Raw genomic sequence first — 15,145 nt, forward strand, 5'->3', positions numbered from 1 at the left:
TCATGGGGTAACGAAAATTAGAAAAAATAATATATATATTTACCTTGACTTAGGAAGACAAGCTGATAGCAATATATGGATGCCATGGGCACACAGTAGCTGAGATCTATCTACTCTTTTCAGGAGATGGTAAGTGAAAAGAAGTAAAAGAGATTATGCCTAAAACTGTGCAGTTAAATCAGGAAACAGATGGTTGGGGATCCCCCCCCCCTACACTCCAGCTAAGGAAGTCTTGAAGGTCTCTGGCTGTAGGGGGAAGTCCCATGTGCTTTCCCCTTAGTTTCGGCCACTGGGGTAATTGGAACCACAGTGCTTGATCTGGTATTTCAAATTTCAACGGCACCCTGTGCGAGGCCAAAATTCAGCGCCTCCTCCCCCCACCTTCCATTTTGTGCATGCACTACGTCATAGTCATGGCGCCCTGCAGTGCCCTCTTGGCTCGGCACCCAGTGCGGGGAAACCAGCCACGCTGCCCCTAAATCTGGCTCGGCTTGAGGAGGGGAGATTTAAAGCTCCCCTCGTCACCTGCACTCCTGACAACCCCACTCCACATGCTGCAATTCACCACACAAATATCTAGCTTGACCTTGAGATGTTTCATCATCTGCACTCTTATATTGTTAGAAAATTTACACAGATTTTGTGTGTGTGTGTCTTTATTATTCTGTTATTTCATGTCACGATTCAATCCTTTTTTTGTAAACACTCAAACTGCTTGTGCAGAAACGTCTTTGTAGCCTGGACTGTCGCTACATGATGTCATTATAGCAAAACTCTATCCACCAATGCATTTACATTTCAAAACCTTCTTCGGATGCCTTTCTGTTTTTCCTCAAAACCAATTGCAAGTATAATCACCATATATTCTCTTTGAATGAATGGAGCACTTCTTGCATAAAATATCATCAGGGCAACAAACAATGCAAGAAAAGGGAAATGAAAGTCATTTGGCTGATGTGATGAGGTCATCTAACTCTGAAAAATTTCCACAAGTGGGTTTTCCCCTCTGGGTAATGTTTAGACTGTACTTTCCAGTTAGAAGTACATACACGCATGATTGATTACTGATTCCCATAGCCCAAAATCACTTATTTCAAGAACAAGGCCAGCTTTGATCCCTAATCAAGTTAGTAATTACAAAGACTAGGACTAGACTAAGTTTGTTTTTCATTTAGAAATAGCTGCTGGGGTGGCATTCAGTTCAAGCTCTTTGCTCATGCTGTTTTCTTCCCAACATCCTCCAGCTTACTATTTGCTACAATCTCACCTTTAAGGGCAGATAGTAGTTTAAATAAGAAGGGGAATGGGTAGCTAGAGACTTATAAGTATACGGAGTTAATAGCATGCATATGTGGTTGAATACTAGAGCTGCAATCTTATACCTACTTGGGAATAAGCCCAATCAACTCAAGAGAGCTGACTTTTAGGTGTGGAAAGAGTTGCTTTATAAATGTTCCTTAAATGTCAGTTTTCTCTTTCTTTCCTTCTTTCTTCTGCATTTATATAGATACTCTGTAACATAAGGTCTCTGGGCAACTTAATAAAAACCAAATACAGTGGTACCTCGGGTTAAGTACTTAATTCGTTCCGGAGGTCCATTCTTAACCTGAAACTGTTGTTAACCTGAAGCACCACTTTATCAGTAAGAGCTGTTCGACAGTGGAATTTGCTGCCAAGGAGTGTGGTGGAGTCTCCTTCTTTGGAGGTCTTTAAGCAGAGGCTTGACAACCATATGTCAGGAGTGCTCTGATGGTGTTTCCTGCTTGGCAGGGGGTTGGACTCGATGGCCCTTGTGGTCTCTTCCTTTTTTTAAAAAAAATGTTTATTAAGATTTTTTAAAAACAAATGCAAAAATAATCAACAATATAACATATATCATCACATATTTTCAAAACCTCTTTGGACTCCCTCACATCTCCCGCTCCCACTTACATCGTCTTAAATTTTTACCAGCAAATTATCATCTTATTTAAATTCTTAGGTCCCATTCTTTTAAACATAATCTAATCGTTCTCCAAATAATTTATATTTTCCTCGATCTACTTATCATCCTAATTCCATCTAATTTAGTGGTGGTCAATTATTTATGATCTAGCATCCTTCTTAACATTCAACCAAATTGCAATACTTTCTTAAATAAGTCTTAAATTTCTTCCAGTCTTCTTCAACCTTCTCTTCTCCCAGGTCTCGGATTCTGCCGGTCATCTCGGCTAGTTCCATATAGTCTATCAGCTGCATCTGCCACTCTTCCAGTGTGGGTAGATCTTGGGTTTTCCAGTGCTTAGCGATAAGTATCCTTGCTGCTGTTGTTGCATACATAAAAAATGTTCGGTCCTTCCTTAACACCTTCTGGCCGACAATACCCAAAAGGAAGGCCTCTGGTTTCTTAGTGAAGGTATACTTAAATACCTTTTTCAGCTCATTATATATCATTTCCCAGAAAGCCTTCACTCTAGGGCAAGTCCACCAGAGGTGAAAGAATGTTCCTTCATTTTCTTTCTATGATTCTATGATCTAATGGGGCCTCCTGCTGCCGCCGCGCTGCTGGAAAACGATTCCTGTTCTCATCCTGAAGCAAAGTTCTTAACCCAAGGTAATATTTCTGGGTTAGCGGAGTCTGTAACCTGAAGCGTATGTAACCTGAAGCATATGTAACCCGAGGTACCACTGAACAATAATTAAAATACAATAGAAAACTACAGAAACTATTAAAAACTCAAAACACAGTTTAAACGCTTTTTTAAAAAGCAAACCCTCAAAGGACTTGACCATATGACATACTTAAAAGATCTGGGACAGGGGTAGCCAATACATGCCTTCCATGTATTTTGGACTATTTTGGTATAGTGGGAGGCAGCAACAGCATGTAAGGGCAGCTGGCAACAGGATGGTGTGTGGGGAGGCAGCGATGGTGGTAAATAAGGGCAGCCAGTGATGGGATAGTACGGGGGGGGGATGGCAGAGGGATGGTGCAGGGCGGCAGTGGCGGCGGGATGGTGTGTGGGGGTGGGGAGGTCATGTCCCGATTTGCCTTCCCAGAATGTTGGAAGTTATGGTAAAAATGTGCAGGATATTTCAGTGACTGAGTTTGGCCTATGTACCTACTGGTAAGTACGGTGACAAAGTTAGTTACCCACCCATTGGACAGAATAACTGAACAACAGCAGTGAATAATAACAGTTACAATTTATAACCAATGACACTGTTAGCGAAATTCTGCTTAAGTGAGTGGGTGATGTGAGAGTTTTAAAGGAGAAGCACTGACTGCTGACTACGTAGGTGGTTTTGGAAACAGAGACTGTGTGTGGGCGGATTAACATTTAATTTATAAAGAAGTGAGTACTATAAACACATTTTGTAATAAAAACAAAAAACCAACCAAGCATATGATCAGGACTGGAGTAAAGCAGTTAGAGACCTTAATCCAAACTACAATTGGGCAAGGAGGTTTGACTTGCTGGTGTAATCATTTGAATACAGCACAACTGCAGCTTATGCAAGGGTTCTGCTCCTAGGGTTCAACATATACAGAAAAATAGCATAGAGGAGGGAAGAGAGAGTCCACCGTACTCCCAGAAGCCCATGTGCCAAGCAAGTTTCACTCAGCATGCAAAGAAGAGTTTAAAATCTCTTTTCATGGCAGGTAACCCAAGTGGCCTGCCTTATGGGGGGGTTCTCTGCCTTACGGGGGGGAGGGGAGGGGAGGGCAAGGCCTGCTCAGCTCGCCAGCTTGGGATGCTCACAAGAACCCAAGTGGACCCAGTGCATGAATAACTCTTAAGTTCTCCACCTTGATTGGATTTAACTTGCCCAATTTCAGCCAGCATACCTTCAACTGCATATGGTTGAAATCGTGCAAGTTAAATGTGCATAAGATGCAATCGTATTGTACTTCGTGTCTGCCTTCATACCTTGTGTTGGTAGTATTGTTATTTAAAAAACAACAACTTTGTAATCTTTTTTTTTTTTTTATAAATGTTTATTAAGATTTTTTAAATACAAATTCAAAAATAATCACCAATATAGCATATATCATAACATATTTTCAAAACCTCTTTGGACTCCCTCACATCTCCCGCTCCCACTTACATCGTCTTAAGTTTTAACCAGCAAATTATCGTCTTATTTAAATTCTTAAATCCCATTCTTTTAAACATAATCTAATCGTTCTCCCAATGGTTTATATTTTCCTCGATCTACTTATCATCCTAATTCCATCTAATTTAGTGGTGGTCAATTATTTATGATCTAGCATCCTTCTTAACATTCAACCAAATTGCAATACTTTCTTAAATAAGTCTTAAATTTCTTCCAGTCTTCTTCAACCTTCTCTTCTCCCAGGTCTCGGATTCTGCCGGTCATCTCGGCTAGTTCCATATAGTCTATCAGCTGCATCTGCCACTCTTCCAGTGTGGGTAGATCTTGGGTTTTCCAGTGCTTAGCGATAAGTATCCTTGCTGCTGTTGTTGCATACATAAAAAATGTTCGGTCCTTCCTTAACACCTTCTGGCCGACAATACCCAAAAGGAAGGCCTCTGGTTTCTTAGTGAAGGTATACTTAAATACCTTTTTCAGCTCATTATATATCATTTCCCAGAAAGCCTTCACTCTAGGGCAAGTCCACCAGAGGTGAAAGAATGTTCCTTCATTTTCTTTACATTTCCAACATTTATTGTCAGACAAATGGTATATTTTGGCAAGTTTAACTGGGGTCATGTACCATCTATATATGTTTTTCGTTACATTTTCCTTCAAAGCATTACATGCAGTGAAGTTCAACCCAATGGTCCACAACCTTTCCCAGTCCTCGAACATAATGTTGTGCCCAATGTCCTGTGCCCACTTTATCATAGCCGATTTAACCATTTCATCTTGTGTATTCCATTTTAACAGCAAGTTGTACATTCTTGAAAGTATCTTAGTCTTAGGTTCTAACAGTTCTGTTTCCAATTTCGATTTCTCCACCTGGAACCCTAACTTTTTGTCATTTTTAAAAACTTCATTAATCTGAGCGTAATGTAACCAGTCTCGCACTTTGTCCTTAATTTTCTCCAAACTCTGCAATTTCCAATTGTCTCCATCTTTTTCTAATATTTCCCAATATTTTGGCCATTTGGCCTCCATATTGGGTCTTTTTCGGGCCTTAGCTTCCAGCGGTGAAAGCCACCTTGGAGTTTTATTTTCCAGTAAGTCTTTGTATTTTGTCCAGACATTAAACACTGCTTTTCTGACAATATGGTTCTTAAAGGCCTTATTGATCTTAACCTTGTCATACCATAAATATGCATGCCAACCAAAAGCATTGTTAAAACCTTCCAGATCCAATACATCAGTGTCTTCGAGAAGTAGCCAATCTTTTAGCCAGCAGAAAGCTGCGGCCTCATAGTACAACCTTAGGTCTGGCAGGGCAAAGCCCCCTCTTTCTTTCGCATCAGTTAATATCTTATACTTGATTCTTGGCTTTTTGCCCTGCCAGACAAACTTAGAAATATCTCTCTGCCACTTCCGGAAGCACTCCGTCTTGTCCACAATCTGTAATGTTTGAAACAAAAACAACATTCTTGGCAATACATTCATCTTGATAGCAGCAATTCGGCCTAACAAAGAAAGTTTCAAATTTGTCCAACTATCTAAGTCTCTCTTAATTTCTGACCAACATTTTTCATAATTGTCCTTGAAAAGACTCAGATTTTTTGCTGTTATGTTTACCCCTAGGTACTTTACTTTTTTAACCACAGTTAGTTCTGTCTCTCTCTGAAACCGTTCTGACTCTGTATCTGTCAAATTTTTCCCCAGCACCTTAGTTTTCTGTTTATTTAATTTAAATCCCGCCACCCGACCAAAGTCTTGAATCAATTGTAACACTCTTTTCGTACTAGATTCTGGCTCCTGCAGAGTCAAAACTAGGTCATCTGCAAAAGAACAACTTTGTAATCTGCATTGGGCAAAAGTCAAAAGCATTTCCCCATTATAAAATGCCAATTAATAATAATAGTCTGAATTAATAGGAAAGATGACCCTCAGGGTCCCTTCCAACTTTATGATTCTATGTTAGCTGAGATATTTAAAAATAGGGGAGTTAGAGTCAATATTCTTTTTAAAAAATACCCTAAACTAACTCTAGATGGCAACAGCACACTGTATACTTTTGCCATAATACAACAGAGCTGTCTTAAAAGCTGGAGCTAACCGAACTTTTCAGGAAAACCCCATTTTCAAATCCAGGGAATCTTTAGCAACAATGCCAGAAGCTTCTGGTAAATATCAGTAGATTCTGATAGTTTGCAAAGGCAGTAAAAATCGAACCATGTTTAATATTTCTCTGCAGTTCCCCCACATTTAGCATATAAATGAGAAGTACTGCAGGATTAACATGTGATTATGCTAAGAACTCAAATAAACAGTAAATTTGGATCTGCAGTTCTTTGAGTTCGATTCAGTTCAATGGAGGAAGCACACATGTGTGTATGTATATGCCTTTGCCCATGCATGGAATAGATGACTGTGTATATTTGAGTGCATATAGGGCTGTGAATAAGGGTGGTAATTTTCACATGGTTTTACCTTATTTTAACACAGTTACAGTGCAATCCAATGTGTGTCTCCTAAGAAGTCCCATTTAGATATACAGGGTTTACTCCCAAGTATATATAGGATTACAGCAGCAGGGTATAGTATTATAGCCTCAGTATGTTTCAGACTATAATTTCTATCAGCTCCAGCAGAGCTGTCTGAAGGGCACCAAGATATCAAAGGCTGGTCTAGACAGAGAAACTTAAATATGCTTTGTTTGTATGATTGCTTTGTTGTAAACCAACTTGTTCCTTAACAGGCTGACCTGATTTTAAATAAACTCTTTAGATCTTCAGGAATTCAAAGCCAGCGCTGGTTAACTGAAAGGAGACTGTATGAGAAAGAGAACTTGATATTGATGTAGACAAAACTGGTTGCTGCTTTTAAAGGTAAAGGTAAAGGGACCCCTGACCATAAGGTACAGTCGTGACCGACTCTGGGGTTGTGGCGCTCATCTCACTTTATTGGCTGAGGGAGCCGGCGTACAGCTTCCGGGTCATGTGGCCAGCATGACAAAGCCGCTTCAGGCAAACCAGAGCAGCGCACGGAAACGCCATTTACCTTCGCGCTGGAGCGGTACCTATTCATCTACTTGCACTTTGACATGCTTTTGAACTGCTAGGTTGGCAGGAGCAGGGACCGAGCAACGGGAGCTCACCCCGTCGCGGGGATTCGAACCACCGACCTTCGGATCGGCAAGTCCTACGCTCTGTGGTTTAACCCACAGTGCCACCCGCGTCCCTTAGTTGTTGCTTTTAGGATGTGTATAACTCTTTACAAACCTATGAGTTGCAAAGACAAAATGAAAACTGATAAATTGGTGCCTGACCAGGAATGAGACCTTGTGTTGGTAGTGAATAGCATCAACCCAGTGTTTCAGCCGTGGAAAAGGCAAGTTCCATGTGAGGGATTATTAGGAAAGGATTGAATCATATTTGGCTTATCAAGAAAAGAAATTACTAGCTATAATGGCTATGGTTTACCTCTATTGTATACCAATTGCTGAGAACCACAGATGGGGAGAATGCTGTCACACTCAGGTCCTGATGGGTCTTTGATCTGAGCCAGTAAGATTGTTCTTATGGTCAGCTGAAGAAAAGAACTAATGACAGCAGGTAGAGTTTTAAACATGAATACAACGTAATGGGCTAAACATCAGGAGTTCACTTGTTTTAGCTACTTGTTGATGATCATTTGGCATTTATGTTACTTGTTTAAAAAATGTAAACTGTGTAATTGAAAATATATAAGCAGTATACATAGAACAATATAAAACAATTATCAATAATACACAGATAAAATCAGTATTGAGGGTAATATTTATCAGGAAAGATTTGCTATGAATATTCCAAACCAATTTTACTCCCACCACTGCTGATAAATTAATTTGTTTTTTGTAAGAGCATAGAAAAAGAAGGAATGTTTTGCATTTCTCATACAGCAAGCAGAACCAGTCTAACCATATTTCAAATCTCAATCACAAATCAAGAGAAAATATGTGTCAACCCTAGACAAGGACTTTAGCTTCCTGAGAAGTTAAGTTGCAGGTTGTAATAGGCTGTGAAAGCTTTCCATTCTTCTGGGGAATGGCACAGATAGCTCAATATTCAATTTACATAAATAATCAAAATGGTGTGACATTATTTCAACCTGTCTGCATGTCTCATGGCACCGGTAATCTAGTTATATTATTATGCAGCCTGTCTCTTGATCCCAAAGTGTATGCATAAAATGTTATTTAACATCGGTGCTGCCTCCAAAGTTTACCACAGTATTTTCCAGAAGTCATGATATCAAAATAATAATAAAGGAAGGAAGGAAGGAAAAGGAAATTGAAATAGTCCAGCTTCTTAGTTACTACCCACTGAATTTTGATTTTTTTTGGGGGGTGGGGGTGTTAGTTAAATGCACAGTGCCAGTAAATGTGGGCAAGATTTAAGGGCAGAATCTGGACTCAGATCTAAGGATAGTTAAGGCAAGTGTCAAATTAGGAGAAATTGATTGTTTAGTAATTTTGGAGGTCAGATAAAATACTTTCCCCCCCCCCAAGTACCTTTTCTTCCTGCCTCTTGATTGCTTTTGTTTAAGTATTATCTTTAAAGGAACAGAGCATCCAGAAATAAACACATTTGTCCAGGTGCAGGAAGAGAAGTCTGCATGCATTAGAAGTCTTCACTTTGTGCTGCCAGTGTGGATCTGAAAATACATTGCAATGCCATTAGGGCCCTTCTTGAAGTGGTGGGATGAGTCTTTTGAGGTGAATGGGGATGATATATGCATCACAGGCCACCACTGGTTATGTCTGACTAGCTGCTAACAGCTGAATTGGGATAATTCATTGTGGTACAGCCAATTTCTAGGAGAATTCCACAGTAATTTCCCCAGCACATTTATTCTAGATGTCTTCTAGACACAGACAAAAGAACCCACCTATCGTTTTATTATAGAACCAATCGTACTATAATCCATCTGCCCCACTTTAACAAATTTGACCTGATTTCAATTAATTATTGTACAACCTTTTTTGGACCAGGGAACAGCTAGAAGGGAAACAATTTACCATTTTATGTTGAAAGCAAAATAGATAGTCAAAAGATACTACTGTAGCCTAATATAAATTAGGAAATGATTTACAAATTAAAACCCACATCCACTGACAATCAGAATCACTACTGATGCCCTTATTTGCTTGCTAATAATCCACAGTTTGGGCAACGTGCAGCCCTGGGAGCGCAATCCTAAGAAAAGATGTAAGACAAAAAAATCCCAAATGGGTAAGAAGCTGGGCCTTGCTTTACTATCGAATTTGTAATCTTCCTACATTTCTTCTCTTCGGCTTTCTAACACTGTTAAGAACAATCACATACGCTGACAAATACTGTGGGCCCTGTGTGAAAAGAAAATGCTTTTCATAGTGCAGACTCCAAGATTGCCTTTCCTCTCAGTAGATCTAGCCAGACGGAAGTGTCCTCAGCTTGCAGACAATTTGACTCTATTTCGACCTCTGTGGAATGAAATTTATGCAAATGAGCCTCCTATTGAGTTTGTATCTAGCCTCACTGCCTTACAGATGTCACACGTGGCACCTACAAAATATTGCAGTGCAGAGTGCTCTTGTACAGGATATCCATTCCCTCTTCCTCCTGGTTTTTTTACACACACCATACACAATGAGTCAGCATTTGGTGACCTTGAGCACTGAACATGCCGAGTCCTTGTGGCAGGAGAGGGTTTTTCCCCCCTTACTTACTTTATTAACAAAACTCAACCTCCCACCCTCCAGTGTTTTGTTTTCTCTCTCTAAAAATGTACTGCAGCTAGCATTTAATATCACTGGTAACTGTGGGATATAAGCCAGGCAGATATAATTACTTTATATGATAAAGAAATCAATATTTATTTATTACAAGATGATGTAGTTACACAAGCTTATGTGGTTACTTGAATATACTGCTGTCTATTTAAATCAGGGGTTGGCAAACTAAGGGCCGTGGGCTGGATCAGGCCCAATTGCCTTCAGGATCCAGCCTGCGAACTGTCCATGGATCGGTGTGGGGATACTGTTCGTTTGGGCTGCACCATTCCCCCCCCGTACCATTCCATTTCCCCCCTTCTCCCTCACGCACACCGTGGTGGCGCCTCCACCCTCCCTCCTCCTGGCTTCTCCCCGCCCTGCCTAGAGGAGGAAGGGGGCTGGGCTGAGTGCCATTTTAAGCAGCCCCTCTCCGGAGCCAGCCCTTTCATGCTGCTCATCTTCCCTCCACCGCCGCCACCCTGGTGCTCCTGAGAGCCAGAGAGCGGAGCGGACGAGCTCGTTCTGCCTACCCACAAGAAGCAGCAGTGGTGGTGGCAACCCCAGGGAAGGTAAGCGGAGCGGCTGGGGTTGGAGGGTGGAGAGGAGAACTACTTGCCCCTTCTCGCCTCTTCTTCCAGGTCTCCCCCCCATGCTGCTTCTCCAGCCCACCACAAGGTCTGGGGGACGGTGGACAGGCCCGTGGCTAAAAATTTTTGCCAACCCCTGCTTTAAATGAATATGCACTTCGTTAACATGTTACTTAAATGCAGCTTATTTTACAGTATATGGTTTATTTACACAGATATGCAACATGAGCCTGCGTTTGGAAGGGTTCACAGCATGAACACCCCAATAAGGTCTTGCTTCTCCCACAGCCTTGGATCCCAGCAGAGATCAGGCCTCTCCCTCTGCCTTTCCAGGCTGCGGCTTTGCTTCCAGCTTCTAGCTCAGAGCTTTCCAAACTTTTCATGTTGGTGACACACTTTCTAGACGTGCCTCATTTCGCAACACAGTAATTCAGTTTTACTAGGAAACTGGAGGTTAAATGAACCCCTTTCCGGTCCCGTGGGGAGCATTCACGCGGCACACCTACACACGCTAACGTGTCATGACACACAATTTGGAGAGCTGAGTTCTAGTTTGTGTAACTGAGCTCTCCACTCTGGCCTTTCTGTCTTCCTAACTACCAGAGAATTGAGAGAGGGAGGCCTATCCATTTGTTCTCTGGCACAGAGTCACTCCCTTTGTTACCTTAGTGACCCATACTTAGCTTGCCATTACCAGGGTCGCCTGGCTATTGCAGCTTTTCATTTTCCTTATATAAAAAGTTAGTTAGCTGCACAAGAGCTCCAAATTAATTTAAATTAGGTAACCTGAATTTGCTAGTATATGATTCTTAATTATTGCTTTGAATGTATACTTAACTTTCTTTAGTAATGTTCAATTCTGGATTGTTTTATTTGATCTTTTAATATAGGTTGCAAACCACTTTGAGGTTTTTTAATTAAAAATATAAAATGGTATAGAAATGAAATTAATAATAACAATCATCACCATCTTCATCATCATCACTATTATGGGGTAGGGTCAAATATGGAAGTGCCCATAGTATTAAACATTCTATATTTTTTCCTCTAGTACCGTATTGGCCTGAATATAAGCTTCACTTTTCCCCCAAATTCTGACCGTGAAAAGTTAAAGTACGGCTTATATTCATGACCTTATGGTATCTAGCCATGAGTGTGGGCAAACAGTACCAGGAGTGCGGCAAAGCGGCGCCAGCCCCGTGTGTGGTTCCCCGGTCTCTCTGACAAGGGCGGGAAGGGAGAGAGCAAGGAAGGGGAAAGGCCGCTGGCAACACAGTGCACACCCCTCCCAAGTATGCAGCCAGGAGCCCCCCCTCCAATTTTAAAGGTGTGGCTTATATTTGGGTCAATATGGTATTCATTCTGCTAATTCCCTTTTTGAGTAGAGGGAATCTCATAGATTCTCTCTCTCTGCCCATATGTTCGCCCTTCATTATTATCGGCCTTTAGTTAGTTGAAAAATAAGTTTCTTCCCATTCTGACAGCTGGTAAGGTATCCTTATTGAGTAGGATCGCCTTCCTCGCTGCAACTCCCCTACTCACCCTGGCTGCTGCCACTTACAGGTATCTTTCAGGCTGTTCCTCTCTTTTGTAATATGCCAAAAGTTTTGTTCTAAGCCAGGTGCTGTCTAGAGGGCATGTAGAACATTCCTTATTTTGGCCACATGCACTGAAGGAATGCATAATCTACAGTCCACAAGCAGCTTTTGGCAAAGAATCAATTCCTCTGCAGTGACTTGAAATGCTCCTACTTAACAGTCCCCACCAGTAACTGAGTTCAGTGACAGCAGCAGCAGCTAAGATTTATAATGCACCTTGAGAGTTGTGTTGTGTGTGTGTTCCTTTTCTTCCCACTCTGATCAGTACAATGCTGAGAGAGCAGTTCATCAATATAAGCAAAGGATGCAGGAGAGAGAGGTATCAATCTTCTTCAAAGGATTATTATCAACCTCTATTTCGGAGAAAAGAAGCAAGGGGGAAGGGAATCAAACAGACCAGATCCTGATATGTAGCTGCCAGCATAAAATTAAGCAATGGTGAGGGGGAAACTAAAGACCGAAGAAGAAAAAATATACTCCGTGTGCATTTGTACACACAACTGAAGAGCAATGAAATTAGGTAAAAGGAAGATACCTGACGGAAAAGCACAAATAACTCAGGAGACACGTTAGGTTAGACTTTAAGTCTAAGCTATTCAGAAGTCTAACCCTTTAGGAGTTTGCCATAGCCTTCACACATCAGTTCCAGGTATTCCTCTGATTTTGTTTGCAAGGTACAGTGACAGTAGCAGCTCCCTTAAATTAAATGCCAGCATATCTGCTTTTTATTTATTTGAGACATTTTTCATTATTTGTTTTATTTAGTTATTTTCTGTCCATTTCATTTTCTTTCTGTCTGTTCTCTGGGGTTTTTTTTTGGGGGGGGAGGGTTGCTTAAACTCCCTGTTACTTCTAGATATTGAAACTGATATCTCTAAGGTACATTTTGTAATTATTTTAATGAATATTTAACTTGTAGTCTCACTTGCTAGTAAAGTTGAATGAATGTAAATATTCTATTGATATTTATTTCAGTAATTGTAATGGTCCAATCCACTAATTCATTATAAAATAGGTACAAAATAAATGTGTGATTTTCAGACACCAGCTTATAGTCAATACCAGGCCTCGTGTCAATTCAAAGCCATGTTTACATTACTAGCTCTGTTCGCTCAAAGAGTAAATGGATTCAAATCCATAAACCTGCACCAAATGAGTGAAAATGTCTGGCTTTTTATTGCCCCTGTATGACTCTGATCTCCTGTACAAACAAATTAGTAAAGCACATTGTGAGACCTTTATAAATTAGTGGAGCACATTATGAGATCTTTATAGAATGTTATTGAATGGGCATCCTGTAGTCTCAAAAAATCGTGTGTGTGTGTGTGTGTGTGTGTGTGTGTAAATGAACCTACCTGCTTGAAAAGGGAGCATAGGAGGGAACTGATTCATTTGTTTGCTTATGTAAATAAAAGTGCTTACTCATCAGTAGCTGCTGCTAGAAAATGTTGGTGGTTGTGAAGGGGAGGCGGGCAATCCCTTAATAAATACTATAGCACAGGGTTGACAGTGAAGTGACTGATGATGAAGAATTTGCCCCCTGGTGCATCCCAGTGAATTTGACAGGTAAGACACTTTTCCCTCCTAAAATATCCAGAGGTCCCTTAATATAGAGTAGTATGCACTTTAACATACTGTAACCACTTGGCATACTGGAATGCTTCTGGGTGGAGTGCAGTAATTCAAGTTAGTGGCTGTGAGTGTGAAACCAGAAGAGTTACATCCTGGATTGATTAGCAGGGGAAACCATATACAGAGCTTAACTATTTAGTGGTTAAGAGCCTGGGCTATGGTGTCTTTGGAAAAAAAGTTAAGCTCTCATGGTGCTTCTTAAGGCAGGTCCCTACCCCCCCCCACCCCCCCACTTCCAGCGCCTCTGCGAGGAAGGACAGACGCAGCCACTGCAAGCATCTCCCCGGGGGAATGAGCAGAGAAGCTCCTCTCTCGCAGCCTTCTCTTCCGCTCTAGGAACGGCAACTCCTCTGCTGCAGTTAACCCTTACAGAGCCGAGCGGCAGGAACCCCTTGGCTGCTCCGGGCAGAGCACAAAGAGAGGCGCAACAGACACTGAATTTTATTGTGGCGGCCAAAGGTATCTGGCCCCTTGGAGTTGGTGCCTGTGCGCCAGGGAGCATACTGTATAGGCTATCCCTTCCCTATCATGCAGTATCTTACATGGTCCGCAGAGTAAAGGGGGTGGGGGTGGGAGAGGAAGAATTGATTCGTCCACTCTGCTAAAATATATGTGATTTTAATATCAGCTGATCTTGCTTGAGATAGGTTAAAACTGCGGGTATGTGACACTTGCCGGTATAGGGCGGTATGCAGATTAAATAAATATAATAAAAAGGGGGGAAACCCTTGAGGAACTAAGTAGAAGCATAAACTGGTGAAATTGGCACGGTTGGGATTGCAGTATCTGGAGACACTCAGTTATCAGCACATGAAATCGACAGCAGAGTAGGTTGAACCCAGCCAAAAGAATATATTGAAAGCAATCAGAACAAGGCGCCTCGAAGCTTTTACAGCAGAACGTGCCATTTACATTAGGATGAATTGTTGAAATTGTAAGGCGCTTTGAAGCCTATGTGAGAAGTGAGATGCCCCTCCCCAAAAAACAAAATAAGGTATATCATGGCTCTACATAGTGACGTTCTGGCTCACCACACTGGGCTGTGGGTTGTAATCAGATAGAGAGCACCAAAACAACAACAACAAGTAGAGCTAACACAAACACATGGCGAGGAAAACAACTGAACTCCGCAGCATTGGCTGTTTGGGTCCTTAGGGCACCTCCAGTCACCTTCATTTTTCACACTGCTTGTCAAAATGTGACCTTGCCTATCCATTGGGGCCGGGGAAACGACAAGCCGATACTTTTGGGGTTGAACGACAAGTCCTCTCTCTTCCCCATCACTGGGAAGGCGTTTGGAGAGCGTGGCGGGAGAGGGCGGTCGTTTCCCCCCACCCTCTGCCTCACGAAGCGGCTGCTTCCCGGCACCTGCTGGACAAAGTACAGGAGGGAAAGTCGTTGGGGGGGGGTAGCGTTTCAAACGGTCGTGTGAGGTGCTTGTGTACGACAATATATAACGG

General features: G+C 41.7%; 1 protein-coding gene across 3 annotated transcripts in view; it reads right to left on the reverse strand.

Annotated features, from left to right (window-relative positions):
• The window catches only part of CD83 (CD83 molecule), a 29,297-nt gene that overhangs the window by 13,619 nt on the left and 533 nt on the right, over positions 1 to 15,145 (reverse strand). Inside the window, exons 1-3 of one of the 3 annotated variants that reach the window (XM_079983833.1) lie at positions 14,856 to 15,105; positions 7,557 to 7,675; positions 44 to 1,536 (exon numbers count right to left, since the gene is read on the reverse strand). In XM_079983833.1, coding sequence (XP_079839959.1) covers positions 44 to 86 — 43 coding nt within the window. In that variant the 5' untranslated portion in view covers positions 87 to 1,536; positions 7,557 to 7,675; positions 14,856 to 15,105. Of the gene's footprint in view, positions 1 to 43; positions 1,537 to 7,556; positions 7,676 to 8,626; positions 8,770 to 14,855; positions 15,106 to 15,145 lie in introns of those variants that run through there. The other 2 variants (XM_079983831.1, XM_079983832.1) reach the window with 2 other exon arrangements.

This window comes from Podarcis cretensis (assembly GCF_951804945.1).
Source record: "Podarcis cretensis genome assembly, chromosome: 7".
NCBI classification, from domain to species: domain Eukaryota; kingdom Metazoa; phylum Chordata; class Lepidosauria; order Squamata; family Lacertidae; genus Podarcis; species Podarcis cretensis.